At 54.0% G+C, this 18,040-nt stretch overlaps 1 protein-coding gene across 2 annotated transcripts; it reads left to right on the plus strand.

Annotated features, from left to right (window-relative positions):
- The first annotated feature begins 350 nt into the window (after nt 1–350).
- On the plus strand, nt 351–17,702 carry KCNG1 (potassium voltage-gated channel modifier subfamily G member 1). 2 transcript variants are annotated; one of them, XM_036824191.1, is made up of 3 exons: nt 351–584; nt 11,712–12,511; nt 16,442–17,701. In XM_036824191.1, exons 2-3 carry the CDS (start codon nt 11,738–11,740, stop codon nt 17,210–17,212), a joined length of 1,545 nt encoding a protein of 514 aa, XP_036680086.1. In that variant the 5' UTR covers nt 351–584; nt 11,712–11,737; the 3' UTR covers nt 17,213–17,701. The 2 variants fall into 2 exon arrangements, with proteins under 2 accessions (XP_036680086.1, XP_036680087.1); XM_036824192.1 differs by lacking the exon at nt 351–584 and adding an exon at nt 708–783 and having other exon boundaries at nt 16,442–17,702.
- The last annotated feature ends 338 nt before the right edge of the window (nt 17,703–18,040 follow it).

Here is an 18,040-nt window from a genome sequence, read left to right on the forward strand (position 1 = left end):
GAAAGCACATGACCCCGGGAGGCTGGCGCGCGGCGGGGCGAGTGCATCCCGAGGGCAGCGGAGCGCGGGGACCACGAGGGCAGGCGGGCGGAGGGGCGTGGGCGGGAGGGCGGGGAAAGGGGAGAGGGCGGCGGCGGGGCGCTCGGCGCGTGCGGTCCGGGCCGGGGCTCGGGAAGGCGCCCAGCGGATCGCTGCACATCCGAGGGCCCGGGCCCGGCGCTGGGCCGCCCGGACGCCCGGGGTCGGCGCCGCGTGGCCCCCGCGTTCCCCGCCGCCGCCCGCGCTCCCCGCCCCGAGCGCCGCCCCTCCCTCCGGCCCGCCTCCCGCCCCGCTCCCTCCCTCCCTCGGCGGCTGCCTCGCGGCGCTCCCGGCGCACTCGGAGCCCGGCGGGGACCGGGAGGCAGAGGCGGGCGGCCCTGGGTCCGAGTGCCGGAGCCGAGCGGGGCCCGGGGGCCGAAGTTTGCCGGCGGCTCCGGGAGGTGGCGCGGGTGGCTTCCAGCCCCTGGTCGTGTCCTCGCCGGGACCCGCCGGCGAGCCGCGGCCCGGCCAACTCCGCGGTGGGGACGCTGTGCCGCGAACTTGAGGTGGGAACTTGGCGCGCTGCAGCCTCTCCGAGCACCGCCGGACTGGCGGACTCGGGCTCCGGTGGGGGGAGATGCACGTGGCCGTGGCCCCGGCGCCCGCAGAGGGGACCCCGAAAGCCACTGAGGGGGGCGGCCGGGACGACAGAGGACCCGGGAGCAGCTGCGGGCGGCGGCGTGGAGCGCGCTCGCCACGGTCATGGTGCGGGTCCAGCTTCTTTTCTTCCCGGGGGTCCCCGGGGTGCGAAGTGACAGGGCAGGAGGTGGGGGGGCACATCCCGGCCGTGGCAGAGGTTTCTCGCCGTCTCGCGGGAGGATCCAGGGAGGAGGGAGTGTTGGGGGGAGGTGGTAGGGGGGCGTCTGTCACTCGCTCGTTCACTCCATCCTTAGGCACCGAAGGGAGCATCCCGTCAGTGGGCTTTATTGAGCCACTCATTAACGCCACAAGCTTTTATTGAGCGCCCACTGTGTGCTGGGCTCTGGGGACTCCTCAGCCTCCGGGGCTCCCTACCCAGAAGGGGCTCAGCCTGGATGGATTGGAGTCTTCGGATGAGGAAGGAAAAGAGAGAAGTTCATTCATTCATTCATGGATAGGACAAAGATTGGTTGAGCACCTACTGTGCACAGCTCACCATGCCAAGTGCCCAACGTTCATTATTTCATTCATTTAACAGTTATTGAGGCACTGTGCTGAGGAGAGAACCGTGAAGGAGAGGGATGGGATGGGGGCAGGAGAGGATGGAAGCCAGCTTGCAGCTTGGAGAGCATCCCCCTCCCCATGTGTGTAGGCAGAACGTCACTGGAAGGTTGCAGAACGGCCTTTCCTTGGTTCGCCTACTGCATTCATTCTCAAGGGGAGGGGTGGAGGCTGCAGTAGGTTGTTGGATAAGAAGAAAAGGTCTTTAAAAAGCTCTTTAGGGGAGGGTGGTAGTGGGGAGGGGGGCTGTGAAACACTGATCTAACCATACCGATGAAGGGAGGCTCCCACCGATGGGGTGTATTAGTTAAGTTGTCCATTCAGCAGGCATTTTCTTAAGCACTTGCTATTCTTAAGTACATACAGGGTGCCAGGCACCAAAGTCACCAAGGAGAATGAGACGGACACAGAGACCCCGTTTGCTGACCCCTCAGACAAATGCAGGGGAGGTGGGAGGAGGGAGCAGGAGCTGCCCTGATTCATTGTATGTGTGTTAAAGGGGGAGGGGCTGCTTCTGACTCTATGAATCTAAGCAGAGGTTTATTCACTAGGGTGTGTTTGATACCCACACACATGACTGCAGTCAGAGTCACTTCAGGGAGCCCCCCCGGAGCACGTTTCCAAGGCAGATTTGGCACTGCTGGAGCCAGGGGAGGGGCAGGTAGCCAGACCTGAGCTTGACCTTGTGTCCTCTGTCTTGGAGCTCTGCAGAGGCACCTGCCAAGCGGGGAGGGAGGGAGGGTGTGTCTGAAAGACAGGTGAGGATGGCCCCTGGGGATTGCCCTCACCAGTCATTCCCTAAGCCAGCCCATTCCAGTGGAAAGATGTCTGTCATGGGACCCACTCCAAACCCACAGGGGACTGTGAATGTGCTAGAAACAAGACAGCCTTGATTCTTGTGCCAAGCCCTGAGAACCCAGGCTGGGGGAGTCCTGGAGTCTGATTGGGGCAGGTCTGGGGGCTAAGCTCCTGTCCCACTGCTGTTCTGAATTCTCTGCACCAGCCATACAGCTGGGCTCTGGCAAGAGATGAGCGAGATGCCCCAGGGAACAGAAGAGCAGAGAGATGTGTCCTGGATGTAGGGCTGAGAGACTCAAACCGAGACTAAGGAATTAACCCCCTGGACCCCTAAAATGTGTCTTGACTGGGCCGTCTTTTCTCCACATCCCCCTTCCGAACATGTGAGGAAGAGTCAACATTTCCGGTTGCCAAAGATATAGGGTCTGGGAATCCACTCTTGGTTGGCTCATTAAACCCAGATATGGAGCCCCTGGGTGGAAAATGGCGGCTGGAGAAGCCACTCTAAAGAGAATTAATATAAAGGGGGAGGCAAGAAAGGCTAGCTGCAAGCACTCGATCCCTGCTGGCCATTTTTGTTCCATAGCAGCCAGTATTTGACTGACAAAGTCAGAACACGGAGTGAATGTGCTCCAGATAGGATCCGAACGGTGCCTCAGCTCTCCCCCTGCCCTGTGGTCACAGCCTTACACCTGCGTCTCCCCAGGCGGGCGGGCACGCCATGCTCTCCCTTGTTCCTTCCTCCCTTCCCCGCCGCAGCTGACCACAGACACGCGGCCTCAACACTTGCTAAGGAATAAGAAACGAGGGATTGTTTAAGCCGGTGTCCCCTTCCTGCTGCTCCAAGGTCCTCACTGCTCTCCAAGCCTGTGCCTCTACTTAACGCCTGTGTTCCCAAATTGGGGGGCTGCAAGGAGGCAGAGAGAAACGGACCGTCCGGCTCCCACCCGCAAAGCCCCTCCTGGTAGAAGGCAAACTGTTATTTTGCCAGAAGCAGAGTAGGGAGGCTCCAGAGGCCGCCTCTGTCTGGGGGGAAGGGCGTCTCCGGCATGTTCTCTCTTTGGGGGTGGCGGGGTGGAGGAGAGAGCCCAGCTGCCAGCAAATATCCCCCCCACCCCAGTGACTTGGGCCCCAGCTCGCAGGAAGCAGGGCTGAGGTCCAGCATGGTTGGCTTGTAACGAGGGAGGACGGGAGTGAGCCAAGGAAGATGGATTCCCCACGCGGGCACAGCATCTCACAGAGATCCAGCATGCCAGGACCTGGGCCAGCCTAATGGCTGGATCTGTTTGGATTAACGTTTTAATTGAGGATTAATGCGGCGTGACCCACCTCTGAGTCAGCCCAGCCAGGAGCCCTAACCCTGACAGATGAAGCTGCACCGGCAGGGGCAGGGCTGCATGGAGAGATCAGTGGGGTGCCCTCGACACCCGCTCGGGGTCAGGGGATCACACAAGTTGGCAAGTGTGGAGCGGGGTGGGCAGAAAGAAACCAAAGACCGAGGAGCTCAGGAAAAACTGCTTTTTTCTTTTTTTAAGAGAGTTGCATTGCACTTGGTTCATTTCTTACTGCCACCTATTACCACCAATTTAGTGGCCGAAAGCAACAAATTTATTATCTTACAGTTTGGGGGGATCAGGAGTCCAAATGGGTCTCGTTGGGCTAACATCAGGGGGGCAGCAGAGCTGCGTTCCTTCTTGGGGGAGAATCCGTTTCTGCCTTTCCCAGCTGCTGGAGGCCGCCTGCCTCCTTGGCTCCTGGCTTCGCATCATTCCAACCTCTACTTCTGTCATCACATCTCTTTCTCTGACTCTGATCCTCCTGCCTCCCTCTTCTAAGGACGCCTGTGTGATATTGGGCCCACCAGTCGATCCAGGGTCATCTCCCCATCTCAAGGCCCTCGGTTTAATCACAGCAGCATAATCTCTTTTGCCATGTTAGGTAACATATTCACAGGTTCCATCCAGGGCTTGGGACATGGGCATCTTTGGGAGGCCACTATTCTGCCAAGCACAGGAACGTGCCTCATCAGTTTACATTGCTGACAGGGAAACTGAGGCCCAGCCAAGCGAGTGACTTGACTTCAGTGCCAGGTGAGATGGAGAGCCGGCACTGAGGTCCAGCCCTCTGGAAGGAGTTGTCTGCTTCACATTCCTCCTCTGAGAAAGGAAATGCAAGGGGAGGAGCGGGCAGGGGAGGCGCCAAGCGTGCTGTGCAGAAGCCATTCTAGCAAGCACAGAGCCCTTCTAATGTGCCAGGCACGGCTCCAAGCACTTAGGAGGAGAGTGCGATGATTACCCCCAGTTTACAGCTGAGGCCACTCAAGCACAGAGAGGTGAAGTTATTTGCGGAAGACTGCACAGGTGGTAACTGGTGAGCCAGGCAGCGTGGTCCAGAGGCCACACCCTCACCCCTGGCTGGTGCCTGTCTACACCATAGGAGAGTTCTGCCGAGAGACCAAAATGGCAACTGAGAACTTGACGCAAGCAGGAGTTTTGTTGATTTCTTACTCTGCTCTTGTGCAAATACCCAGTAGGAATAAAGATGTTTCCCCAGCTATGGGCAGTTGCCTGCTTCTCCCCATCCTCAAAGACTTTTCGAAAGCTTGTGCATAGAAAATAGAGTCGAGAGACCCCGTCCCTGGCTTGCTCCTGGTGCTGGACACCCTCCCCGCTCCACCAGGAATGAGCAATGCAGGGGCCCAGTAAAATGCAGAGTCAAAGAGGTTTGGTCAGAATCCCACAGACCTAGTTGGAGTCTGGTTTCATCGCCAGAGTCATGAGTTTTCACTTCTCAAAGCCTCAATTTCCTCATCTGTAAAATGGGGGTGTTAATAGTAACACCTGCCTCTTAGGGAAGGACGTGGGCTCGCACAGTTAAGGCTCTTCCACAGTGCCTGGCACCTAGTGTGTGATGATGGGAGGCTGTGACGGGTGTTGCTCCAGCACTGTGAGTGTTTGGTGCTCTCTCTGCATCCCCCCACCTCCTGCTCAGAAGAGGGACAGGCCTAGGACTGGAAGAGTGGAGTCGAGAGAGGACAGCAGTTTGTCAAAACCCTGGAGAGACCCAAGAGGTGTCTTAGCAGTTGGGATCAGTACATAACAGTTTGTGGAATCCTTCCTGTCCTTGATGGGATGTGGCCGTGGGGATGAGAGATCAAGTGACAGTGATCGTACCTGCAGCAAACCTCCGTTCACCAGATCCTCATAACAGCCCGGTAAGGTCGGCACACTTATCCCCACTTTATAGGGGGAAACAGGCCCAGAAGAGGGCCGGCGCCTCAGTGGGTGCAGATGGCTGTATCGGGCCAAATGGGTATTAACAAAAGCAGCAGTGACAGCCAGGCAAGCCTGACTTAGACCTTCCTCCCATCCTGCTCCCCACGCCTGAGTCCTACCCCCCAGGCCCTGCACCCCACCCTCAGTCAGATGCTGACCACAGAGCAGCCTCATGGTGGGGGGGGGGCTGCCCCTCAGAACTCCTCCTGGCTTCAATGCTCATTTCTCTCTGGAAATGTATCCTCAGCCCTCCATCATAGCTCGTGAAAATCATCTTTCTCCCAGGAAGAAGGAAAAGAAATTGCATGGGGAGTGTCATCGGATCTGTGGGCTCACAAAGGGGCATTTGATCAAGGCAGCCCCAGTGCAGAAGGTTTTTCTCTCTAAACAGAGGGTCTCCACTTCTCCAGTGAAGCTCCCCTAGCGTGGGATCCACAGAGCCTTCCAGAACCCCAAGGAGATTGAGCAGTTGGGCAGGGGGCTTCCTGCCATAGCCCAGAGCAGCTAGAGGGTCTGCAGGCTTTCCTGGCCCCTCCCTTTCCTCTCTCTCAAACGTCAGCAGGCTCTCAGGGAGCCTTCGAAAATGCCAATTCCTGGGCCTCCCCCTTGGGGATTCTGATGGAGAGGCTCTGGGGAGGGGCCTGGGAATCTGTATCTCCACTGAGTCCAGGGAGATTCCGAACCCAGTGGCTTGATTTTTTTCGTATTCTTCTTCTTCTTTTTTCTAAAACCTGGATTAAAACCCAGGGTTGTGCTAACCACAATCTACTTCATACCACTCTTCATCACTGGCCTGTGCCAGGCCACCTTAGTCACTGTTCCCTTCATTCCAATCCCCACACTTGTTCCCCTCCCCCTGCCCTCCCAGGCACCCTCCCTGTGGTTGATAGAGGTCCTTACATGTGCTCAAGTCTTTGTAAAATATGTAATGTTGTGTGTGTGTTCATTTACATAAATAGCATAGTGCTATAAACTTCTTTTCCTTTTTCCACTCGGCACCATGTTTTTAAGATCTAAATGTGTTGCTAAACCTACATCTAGTCCGTTGCTTCTAATTCCTGTGCAACCTCCAGGCATCCGCCATCTGCATCGCTTGTTCATTTCCCCCCTGGGAGGGACACTGGGAGACCTCCTAGCACCAAAGCAACACAAGCTGCACACTCTTGTGCCTTGTTCCTCGCTTAGATATGAGTCCCCAGAAGCAGATGCTGAGTCAACTATTTGAGTGTAAATAATATATTACAGACAATGTCTATCACAACCCCTATGGACCCAGGTCTGGGGAATATACCAAAGAGTGGGTTTCCTGGGTCATAAGGCACATTCCCCTCAGTACCCCTGATGGCTTTCCCAGAGGCTATACCAGACTGCACTCCCTCCAGCAACGGGCTCTGGGGTCAGACAATACTGGGTTCCGGTCCTGCTTGATCAGGTCAAGAAAGGAGTCACCATTGGCTGGTGGAGGGGGAGGACGACAAACCCCCCTCATAGCTAATAATAATACAGCAGGCCCACTGAGGGTCCACAGGGTGTCAGGCATTGGGCCAAGCACATCACCTGTGATATCTGCTTTAGTCCTCAGCATAACTCAGGGAGGTTGGAGCAACTCATATCCCCATTTTACAGAGAAGGAAACTGCATCTCAGAGGCAGGACATGACTTTTCCAAAGTCACAGAATGACTGGGCTTGAACCCAGATGTTCTGACTTCAGAGCTAGTGGGCTCTTCTGCTTCCCCGTCTTGGGGTAGTCAGCAAGTTGCCCCCCAAGCTGAAGTCTAACCAGCTTTTTCTCAACATCCCCTGTATTTGTCTCCTATTGCTACTGTAACAGATCACCACAAACTGAGTGGTTTAAAACAACACGAACGTCACAACATTGTAAATCAACTATACTCCAAAAAAAAAAATTAATAATTTTAAAAACCACGAACTTACTACCTCACACTTCTGGAGAAGAGAGGTCTCAAATGGGCATTACAGGACTAAAATAAAGGTGTGGGCAGGCTGCGTTCCTTTCTGGAGGGGAGAGTCCATTCTTTGCCTGTGTTGGTTTCCAGAGGCTGCCTGCTTTCCTTGGCTCATGGCCCCTTCCATCTTCAAAGCCAGCATTGGCTAGTCGGGTCTTTCTTGCAGCGTTGCAACACTCTGATGCACCCTCCTACCTCTCTCTGCCATCTTTTAAGGACCCTTGTGGTTGCATGGAGGCCCCAGAGAATCCAGGAAAATCTTCCCACCTCAAAGGAAGCTGATTAGCAACCTTATTTCCATCTGTAAGCTTGATTCCTGCTTGCCACATAATCTAACATATTCACAGGTTCTAGGGGTTCGAATAAGGACACGGACATCTTTTGGGCGGGGCAGGGTGGGGATTGGGGGGATTATTCTGCCTACCATAGCCCCCCTAGTGGTGTCTACCCGCACTGACCACTCGGGCCTGGGGTGGAGTGCAGCTTCAGCAGGGAAGTGGGTGCTGGGCGGCGGGCACTGAGCACAGGGAATACCGGCCTCTGGGCTTCGCCATATCTCTGCTAGCCTGGCCCTCCTGCCCACCCCAGCCCAGCCAGGTCAAAGCTATCAGCTAATACCATCCCCTCCCCGACCACACATGATCATCAGGTCAGCTTTGGTGGTCTGACACCACCCATCCATCCATGTGCGAGGCCCCCATCCCTGCTCTCTCTCCCTGATTTGCCCACACCCTCTCCTGTCCATCATCCCACAGCCAGGAAAGGCTGCCTCTAACTCAGGCCTCATCACAGCACCACCTATCGGTCACCTGGGTGAATGGCACTGGAATCATCCTGCAGCCTAGTCTTTCCCCCTCACCACACTCCAGTCCTGCAGCAGGTCCTGTCAGCTCTTCCACCAAAGTCCACCCCAAATCCATCCAATTCTCCAGACCCCTCCGCTGATCCAAACCTCGATGGTCTCTTTCAAGAATGACTACAGGGGCTTCCAGCCTGCTCTCCCCGACCCAGCCTGAATCTTCTCCTGAGGATGCCTCGCCCACGAGGAATAAACCCCAGCTCCATCTGATGCCTGCCGATGCCCCCACACTCATCTTCTACTACCTTCCCCTCACTCACTCTGCCAAGCCACTCGGGCTTCACTTTGGTCTTTGACCATCCAAGCCCATCCCCAGGTCGGGGAGCAGGCTCTTCCCATTCCCACCACCTGAGGCACCCTCCCCCAGGTCCTCCCAGGGCTGGCTCTGCCCCCAGGGTCCCCTCCTCCGAGAAGCCCTCCTGGGTTAGCCCTCCAGCTAACATTGACCCCCAGTCATTTCCCATCTGTCACCTTGTTCTGTTTTCATCACAACACTCGCTACAGCCTGTGTACTTATTTAGAGACTGTCTCCCCCACTAGAACGTCACCTCCATAAGGACAGGGCTGGGTCTGTCTTGTCCTCTGCTGTGCCTCCAGACCTAGCCCAGTCCGACACATGATAAGTGTTGACTGAATGAATGACAGCTCCCTCAGGACTCCTCCTCCTCATCCCCACCATCGGAGCCCCTTTCTCAAATGGCTTCCTCTTCCCAAGTAGACATATAGACCCTAAGAGGCAAAATCATTAAATTCCACCATGCTCGAGAACTGACAAACCTAACACTGTAGGGAAATTTTAAAAGATCAGCCTTTTTGTGAGGGTATCAGACTGGGTGAAAAGAAGCATTATATTCCAGAAGCAGGACTTCAGAGCCTGTTTGATCTATGATCCTCACCCGAGACTCTAGCATGCAGAACCGTCACCCCACACCCATCAGACTGGGTAACCCCAAGACCAAAGGCTCAGGAGAAGTGTGCCCATCCCTCGCTTAGCAAATTCCAGCATCTGGGCCTCCCCAGGGCCCTCTGGCCCTCTGCATACAAGCAGCCTGAACGAAGCATGCTTTTTCTCTCCTCTCCATACTAACAAGTCTCTGAGACAGGACAACTTTCCACACAGGAGACTGAGGCTTTAACTCACAATTGACACGGGTCATGAGAGAAAAAAAATGAGGAATCGTTAATTGGGGGAGCTTTCTGCTGGAGGGAAATCGAGGAGGGTTGAAAGAAGAAATTCTGCAAGAAGAGAAGTGATTACAGATGTGGGGTTTCACAAAAGCTCTCCAGGGCTTGCAGGATGAGAGGAATATTCCTTTGCCTTCATCACTATTCTTGCCAAACAGAATGTCGTTTTCCCTCTTGTCTTTGGTGGCAAAGATAAAGCAGCAGAGCTGAAAAGCGGTTGCACTTAAAAGCGATCTTTCTCTTCCAAGGGATTCTGGCAGGCTTTGCCTGAGGAGATGAGTTCCAATTTTAGGTGAAGTTAAAAACACTCAACTCTTTAAAATCAAATCATTTTTTTCAAACACGGGTGTACCCTAGTTTTCCAAAACCTGAGTGAAACTATAGCTTGCCCCAAAGATAAATGAGTGGAGTGATGATTTGCTTTTGTGAAAGAATTTTTGTTAGGAAGGTGCCCCTTTCAGATGTGGAAACCGCCGTGGCTCCTGTTAAACACTGCTTCTCATCCATGCAGGGTTGCGTGTATGTGTGTGCACCCACGTGTGTTTCCCCTGAACATGTCCATAGCACAGATGGACACTCAGGTATCGGAAATAGGTTTCCATTTGTAATTGATAGGCTTTGCTGGTACCACTTGCATCCATGGGGGATTGAGCTGGGGGGAGGAGTGGTGATTTTTAAAAGCAAAGTATTAGACTCTTACTACTTTTCCCTGGATCAGCTGAATTCTGGAGAGCTCTGTTGCTGTCATCTAGGGGTCTCAAACTCAAATGCCTACAGGGGCCAGGAAGGAAACATACATGAGAGAAGTAAAGTGGGTGTTAGGAGGACAACAGGGAAGGGTAGGGACTGTGGTGGATTGTAGCATTCATGCCCTGCCTAAAGGGGGCAGTCATTTCTCAGCTGGAATTTGGGTCAAATATTACCAGATAGTCTGATTTTTCAAAAGAAACCAAGATATACGAATTTTTACATGAAATGTCTCCATTTTCAAAATCTTCTCCCAGCAAGGCAAAATACTTGTGAACCAAATGCAGCCCATGAGCTATGAATGAATAAGCGATCTCATTCTAGTGGCACAAACCCTTAGCTTTGAGGGTTGGGAAGGAAGACGTCTATGGAAGCTGAGATTTTGACCTCAGTTTCTCAGAAGTGCCCTCATCATGTTGGCCTCACCAACAGGAGACGTACTCATTTGTTGAGCATTTCTTGGAGCTTTTACACTGCTGGGCACAGGGATTCAGAGATGAGTAAAGCACGCTCTTCCCCCAGGGAGCAAGCAGTCTACTAAAGGAGCCAGGCTTGCACACAGATCATTCGAAAACAGGTGGCAAGTGCAGTGAAGATAAATGGGGGTCGGGGGTGGGCCTGACATTCGATTTAGCTGGAAGAGCCAAGGAGGGCCTTCTGGAGGAGTGAGCATGCCTGTCCGATTCATTCCTGTATCCTCAAGATGATGTTTACTGATATATGAGCAAACACGGGACTGTTGTGATAACTGTGCATTTTTTGGACATTGACCCTGATTTATGGCAAGTGATATCAGTTTTCCATGTATGGAAGGAATACAAGGTGTCCCTTTGAGTTAAATACTAATAATGATAGTAGACAGTGGGAGTTCTCTGGTGGCCTAGTGGTTAGGATTCCAGGCTTTCACTGCCATGGCCCAGGTTCAATCCCTGGTTAGGGAACTGAGATCCTGCAAGCCACATGGCATGGCCAAAAAATAAATAAAATAAAATAATTTTAAAAATAATAGTAGACAGCAAGTATTGAGTACCTACCATGTCCCAGGCACTCTATTAAGTGGTCTTAGATGGTACATAATTCATTGAATCCTCTCAGTAATCCTGTGAAGTAGATCATATGGTCATACCCATTTTACAGATGAGGAATTGAAACACATTGAGGTCGAGTAACTTGCCCAGGCCACGTGGCTCCAAAATCTATGCTCGTAACCACAACAGCAGACAGACATTTATTACTCACAGTTCTGGAGGCTAGGAGTCTGAGATCAGGGTGCCAGCATGGTCGGGTTCTGATGGGGGCTCTCTTCCTGACTTGCAGGTGGCTACCTTCTCACTGTGCCCTCACATGGGACCTCTAGTGTCTCTTCCTCTACTTATAAGGGCACTAATCCCACCACGGGGGCTCCACCCTCATGACTTCACCTAAACCTAATCACCCCCACAAAGGCCCCACCTCCTAATACCAACCCATTGGAGGTTAGGGCTTCCCCCTGTGAATTTGGGGGAACACAATTCAGTCCATATCAGCAAATATCTGCAGAATCAGCATCATCCGCGGAGACTCAGGAGTCACTGTGGGTCTTTCCTCCCCTCTCCCCACAGGCCCGAGAGGGATGTGAAGGCCCAAAATGACCCTCTTACCGGGAGACAATTCTGATTACGACTACAGCGCCCTGAGCTGCGCCTCCGACGCCTCCTTCCACCCGGCCTTCTTCCCCCAAAGCCAGTCACTCAAGGGCGTCTTCTACCGCCGAGCCCAGCGGCTGCGGCCGCAAGACGAGCCCCGCCAGGGCGGCCAGCCAGAGGACCGCAGGCGCCAGATCATCATCAACGTGGGCGGCATCAAGTACTCGCTGCCCTGGACCACGCTGGAGGAGTTCCCGCTAACGCGGCTGGGCCAGCTCAAGGCCTGCACCAACTTCGACGACATCCTCAACGTGTGCGATGACTACGACGTCACCTGCAACGAGTTCTTCTTCGACCGCAACCCGGGGGCCTTCGGCACCATCCTGACCTTCCTGCGGGCCGGCAAGCTGCGGCTGCTGCGGGAGATGTGCGCCCTGTCCTTCCAGGAGGAGCTGCTCTACTGGGGCATCGCCGAGGACCACCTGGACGGCTGCTGCAAGCGCCGCTACCTGCAGAAGATCGAGGAGTTCGCCGAGATGGTGGAGCGGGAGGATGAGGACGACCCGCTGGACAGCGAGGACCACGACAGCGAGGGCCCCACGGAGGGCGAGGGCCGCCTGGGCCGCTGCATGCGGAGACTGCGCGACATGGTAGAGAGGCCGCACTCAGGGCTGCCCGGCAAGGTGTTCGCCTGCCTGTCGGTGCTCTTTGTCACCGTCACTGCCGTCAACCTCTCCATCAGCACCTTACCCAGCCTGAGGGAGGAGGAGGAGAAGGTAAGATCCCAGGACCACTCTCCTCCCAGAAGTACACAGCCTTCTCACCTGCACTGTCACCTCCTCCAGGAGGTCTTCCCTGAGTGCACTGGCTGAGCAGCACCCCAGTCCATCATTGTGCTTACATATGTTTGTAAGTGTGTTTACATGTGTGTTGCCCGTCTCCACGTTCAAACACAAGCTCCATGCCTGTGCAGGTCTGCGCTGTGCCCCACCCCCCCCCCCCCCCCCCCCCGCAACATTGTCCAGCAGGGAGGAGGCACTCAGCCACTCTCTGTTGGATGGATGGATGGATGGATGGATGATGTCATGGATGATGTGATTTATGATGTACCTGGCCCCCAGCTAAGCACATGACATATACCATCAAAATTTATTTCACTAACTTGCATCCTTTCTCAGTCTTCCTAATTCCCTTGCATGAAAATATCCCAGAAAGCTTTTCTGGGTCCTGAATATGATTTTTATTGATAGATGTGTGTGTGTGCACATGACCTCAAATAGTGAGCATTTCTTTCTGTTAAATAAGAGAATTCCCATAAAGTGTTTACTCCAGGGCCTGACGGGGTGTGTGTCCAATTCTCAGGGATACCACTCACTTAGCCGGCAGTTACTAGGAGCCAAGGGCTGGGCTGCCACTCTGCCTGCAACTTATCTTCTCAGCGGATCTTCCAGCATCCTGGTATGGGAGGTGTTCTCACACCCACTTGACAGCTGAGAACACTGAGGCAAAGCAGCTTGCCCAGACCCAGGTCTGACTGAGTCCCTAGTCTGGTTCTTAAACATGGAAATATGGGTGCCACATGGCAGCCTGGGACCTCATCTAGCCCCACAGTTCAGCCTCCTTATGTATGAAACCCTCAGCCTTTTAGTTGGGACCCTTTCCCCATACATAGGGGTTCTGGAAGCAAGTCTCAAGACAGACCAAAAGGTTCAAACGGTGCAAATTGTGTAGGCATTAGAGAAATAGGTAGTATGGCGGTAGGAACTCAACATAAATATCATGCCAGCCAGCATTTATTGAGCACTGGCTGTGTACCCTGCATGTGCTAAGGGCTTTACATGAACTCTCTGATCAAACATTAGAACCACTCACCACGTGAGGGTTTTTCCACACACATATATTATGGAAAAAGTAGCAATAGTGTTGCATTTATAACTCACAGGGAATTTCTGGCACTTCTTTTTTAATATATTGAATTTTAAAAACCAGTGTTAAGAAAACAGCACTCAACCAGTAAAATGAACTTTTGAGAAGCATAAGGGGTAGTGATGAAGAGGGCAGGGCTAGAGCCAGACGGCCTGAATTTGAATCCCACTTCATCCACTCTGGCTGTGTATCTGTAGGCAAGTTACTTAACCTCTCTGTGCCTCAGTTTCCAGACATGTCCAAGAGTCTGTGAACAGGCTCACCTCACAGCACTTGAGGGTTCAGTGAATGGGTCTACGGGAAGTGATTGGAACATTGCCTGGCGATTGCGTGCAGAAAGTGCTCACTATGAGGATTATACGTGCCTACCAAAAACAGAGGAAATGCCCATCATTTGAGACCTGTCTGGAAACACCTGTGTTTAGTGTAGATTTCTTCTTGGCTCCAACGTACACAATACTGATTTTATCAGGAAAATACTAACAAAGCCACAGTTTTATTCAACTTCTGATAGTTGCTTTAAAAAAAAAAAATACCCGGCCTTTTTCATGACTCAGTAAAACTGCTGTTCTTCTACTTCATTTGGGGGACCAGTGGGGTTCACTGTTTCACCTGAGCACACGTTTGAGTGCCTACTGTATTCAGGCTCCACAGGGCAGACAGGGTGACCAGAGTGAGTCTCCAGATTCAGGGAGCTCAAGTCTAGGTGACAGCCCCGTGACCATAAGTATGACACACAAGCCAAGGGGGCTCTTGTGAGAGGACCACCAACTGTGCTGGGGATACTTGGAGGGGAAGCACTCCAGGAAGGCTTCCCAGAGGAGGGGGCTTCCTGTCCCAGAGGTCTGAGACCTCAAAGCCTCACCAAGTACTAGTTCATCTCTCCAGCCTCTCACATATTCCTAGAGAAAGAGCTGGCAGAGCAGGTGTGGTAGAACCCAGCTGTGCCCGGGAACCAACAAGATGCCCCAGGTAGAACCATTTGTGCCTTCCCTCTCTGCCAAAGGCCCCTTTGAGGTTGAGGTCCAAACCCACTGGGGACGGTCCACCATCCAGTTGTACTGCAGACCAGAGCAACAAGCTGGCAGCCCACATGACAGATGCAGCGCACAGATGTGTTTGAGTGGACCACGGAGTGCTTTCTTTGTATTAAATTGTCACAACATTTAAAACCCAGGAGATTTCATGTAAAACTCCAAATTTCCAGCTTCTCTTGAAAAATTCAGTGAGGCAGCCTCAAGACTGAATTCTCCTGGGACAGCCATCAGGGGGCGATGAGTGAGATGGCTGCGCTCCCCAGCAGGCCTCCACCCAACCTGGGCCACCTCCACCGTTTTCCCTTTGCCTGACTGGCCTTCACTTGACACCCCGTCTAAACACCAGGCCAGGGCTCTTCCGTCCATCCTGGTAACAGATATGAATTGATCACTGGGCGCGTGCTGGGCCTTTCCAGACACTGGGGTCCTGAGAGTGAACAATAACAAACTATCCTGCCCTGTGGGGCTACAGTCTCCTGGGGCAGTGGGGCAGGCAGGCAGGGCTGAGACAGACAATAAACATGATAAATAAGTAACTTACTGAGCATATTAAAAGATGATGAGCATTACGATGAAATAGAGCAAGATAAGGGGAATCGGGGTACCGGACAAAGGGGGGGGGTGGCATTTAAACAGGGCAGGTCCCAAAAGCCCTCCCTGGGAAGGTGATATGGAAGCAAAGAGCTGGAGGAAGGGAGGGCAGAGCGATACGGGCATCTGGGGGAAGAGGAATCCTGCAGGGAAAGTCAAGAAAAGTCAATGCTGAGCTGGGGGTGAGCCTGGGGTGTTGGAGGAGCAGTGAGGAGGCCCGTGGGGCTGGAGCAGGTGAGTGAGGCAGGCAGGGGGCAAGGAAGTGGGAGAGGTGGTGGCTTGGCCACCTGTGCCCCTGGGGGACTTGAGCCATCTCTCTGAGCCACGGAGGATGCTCAGCAAGGAGGGACAGGATCCGATTCGTGTTCTGAGTCCCTCTGGCCGTGTGTGCGAAATGGACTGCAGGGACCAGGGAGCCCAGGGAAGAGGTGCCTGCAACTGTGCAAGTCAGAGAGGGCGGTGACTGGACCCGGGTGGGGCAGTGGACAGAGTGAGAAGTGCTTTGACTCTGGAATCATTTTCAATGAAGCACCAGTGGGATTTCATGAGGATTACAGGGGAGGCGTCAGGATGAGGCCAAGTCTGTCCTGAGCACCCGGAAAAATGGGATTGCTGATCGCTAAGAAGGGAATCCACAGGTGGGCAGGTGTGCAGGCAATCAGGAGCCCAAAGAGACTAGATCTTAAATGTTCTCAACACAATAAACGGAACGATAATTATTCACATTGCAATATATTAATGTATCAAATCAACTCACTGTACACCTTAAATTTGTGCACCATGTTATATGTCAATTACATTTCAATAAAAACAAATTTTAAGAAGAAAGAAATCAGGAGCCCGTTTCAGGACATGATGAGTTTGAGACACCTATCAGACATCCCAGGAGGCAGCCCGTCTGGGGTCTGGAGTTCAGGGGCGAGGTCTGGGCTAGAGAGAGATTAGGAATGGTCAGTGTTGAGATGGTACTTCAAGCCCTAGGTCTGCACGGGATCAACCAGGGAGTGAGCATAACCAGAGAAAGAGAGGACTTGGGGCCACAGGACGGGGACAGGCATCGTGCCCAGACCACCTCTCACCCGGGCAGCCCAGCCAGGACAGAGCCCCGTACTCCTTGCTGGTGGGACCGCTGACCTCTCCCCTCTCTCCCAGGGCCAGTGCTCCCAGATGTGCCACAACATCTTCATCGTGGAGTCTGTGTGTGTGGGCTGGTTCTCCCTCGAGTTCCTCCTGCGTCTCATCCAGGCGCCCAGCAAGTTTGCCTTCCTGCGGAGCCCGCTGACGCTGATTGACATGGTGGCCATCCTGCCCTACTACATCACCCTGCTGGTGGACGGCGCCGCCGCGGACCGCCGCAAGCCCGGCACAGGCAACAGCTACCTGGACAAGGTGGGGCTGGTGCTGCGGGTCCTGCGGGCGCTGCGTATCCTGTACGTCATGCGCCTGGCCCGCCACTCGCTGGGGCTGCAGACGCTGGGGCTCACGGCCCGCCGCTGCACCCGCGAGTTCGGGCTCCTGCTGCTTTTCCTCTGCGTGGCCATCGCCCTCTTTGCCCCCCTCCTCTACGTCATCGAGAACGAGATGGCCGATAGCCCTGAGTTCACCAGCATCCCCGCCTGCTACTGGTGGGCCGTCATCACCATGACAACTGTGGGCTATGGCGACATGGTACCCAGGAGCACGCCTGGCCAGGTGGTGGCGCTCAGCAGCATCCTCAGCGGCATTCTCCTCATGGCCTTCCCCGTGACCTCCATCTTCCACACCTTCTCCCGCTCCTACCTGGAGCTCAAGCAGGAGCAAGAGAGGGTGATGTTCCGGAGGACCCAGTTCCTCATCAAAACCAAGTCGCAGCTGAGCAGCATGTCCCACGACAGTGACATCTTGTTTGGAAGTGCCTCCTCAGACACCAGAGACAACAACTGAGCCCAGAGGACACACCCCGCCACCGCCACCGCCAGGACGCCCCCAGCCCTACCCGCCCTCTGAGGCTTGAAGCTATCGCCATCACTACAGAAGCCTTCAAAGGCACGTGCTGCTTCTGAGCGCAGCCCTGGCCTAGGAGAGACCGAGCCACGCCCCAGGGAGGATGTCCCAGCATCCATCCGCAGGGGGTCCCTGGTCCTCAGAGTCCAGAAGGGAAGCCCAGCACACAGCCCTGTCGGTCCCCCCGCCCGCCCCAGCCCCCACGCCTGTTTCCCTAATAAGGAAACGGCTTGTTCTTTCCACCATGTAAATAACATGCCCAGCAAAGACTTGCTTTCTGGGGCTGCCTAGAGAAAAAATACAAACAGCAGCAGCTACACGTCTGTCTTTAGTGTGGATCATGTGCAATTAAACAAAACCGGTGAAAAAGAGAGAAAAAGCCTTCCATGGAGCTCTCTTAAGAGAGGAAACGGCGCTTCCCAGCAAGGCCAGCCAGTGTGGGAACCAGAAGTAAAAGGGCCTGTTTCCTTGGGTCCTTCATGCCTGGTGGGGTCCCCGTGGGGTTGGAGGAAAACAGGGCAGGTACCTTTGGGAAACTGCTGGTAAAGACTGCAGTCCCTCGCTCCTCTTTCTCTTTGATTCCCCCCACCTCCAGGCCTCTCTTTCCCTCCTTTTTCCTTCTCTCCCATCTGCTGTTCTCCACTTTTGCACCTTAAGGCCTGTTTCTCAAACTTTTCCGCCAAGGCACCCCTAACAGCCAAGTAGATACCACGTCAGCACTGCTGACTACAAAGGTGAAATCACTTGATTTTCTCTTTAAAAAAAATA

The sequence above is a fragment of the Balaenoptera musculus genome, chromosome 15 (genome assembly GCF_009873245.2).
Source record: "Balaenoptera musculus isolate JJ_BM4_2016_0621 chromosome 15, mBalMus1.pri.v3, whole genome shotgun sequence".
NCBI lineage: Eukaryota > Metazoa > Chordata > Mammalia > Artiodactyla > Balaenopteridae > Balaenoptera > Balaenoptera musculus.

Coding starts and splice junctions, on each gene's coding strand:
- KCNG1 (XM_036824191.1), top strand. CDS start 11,738: ATGACCCTCTTACCGGGAGACAATTCTGATTACGACTACAGCGCCCTG. Junction 12,512..16,441: donor TGAGGGAGGAGGAGGAGAAG/GTAAGATCCCAG, acceptor CCTCTCTCCCAG/GGCCAGTGCTCCCAGATGTG.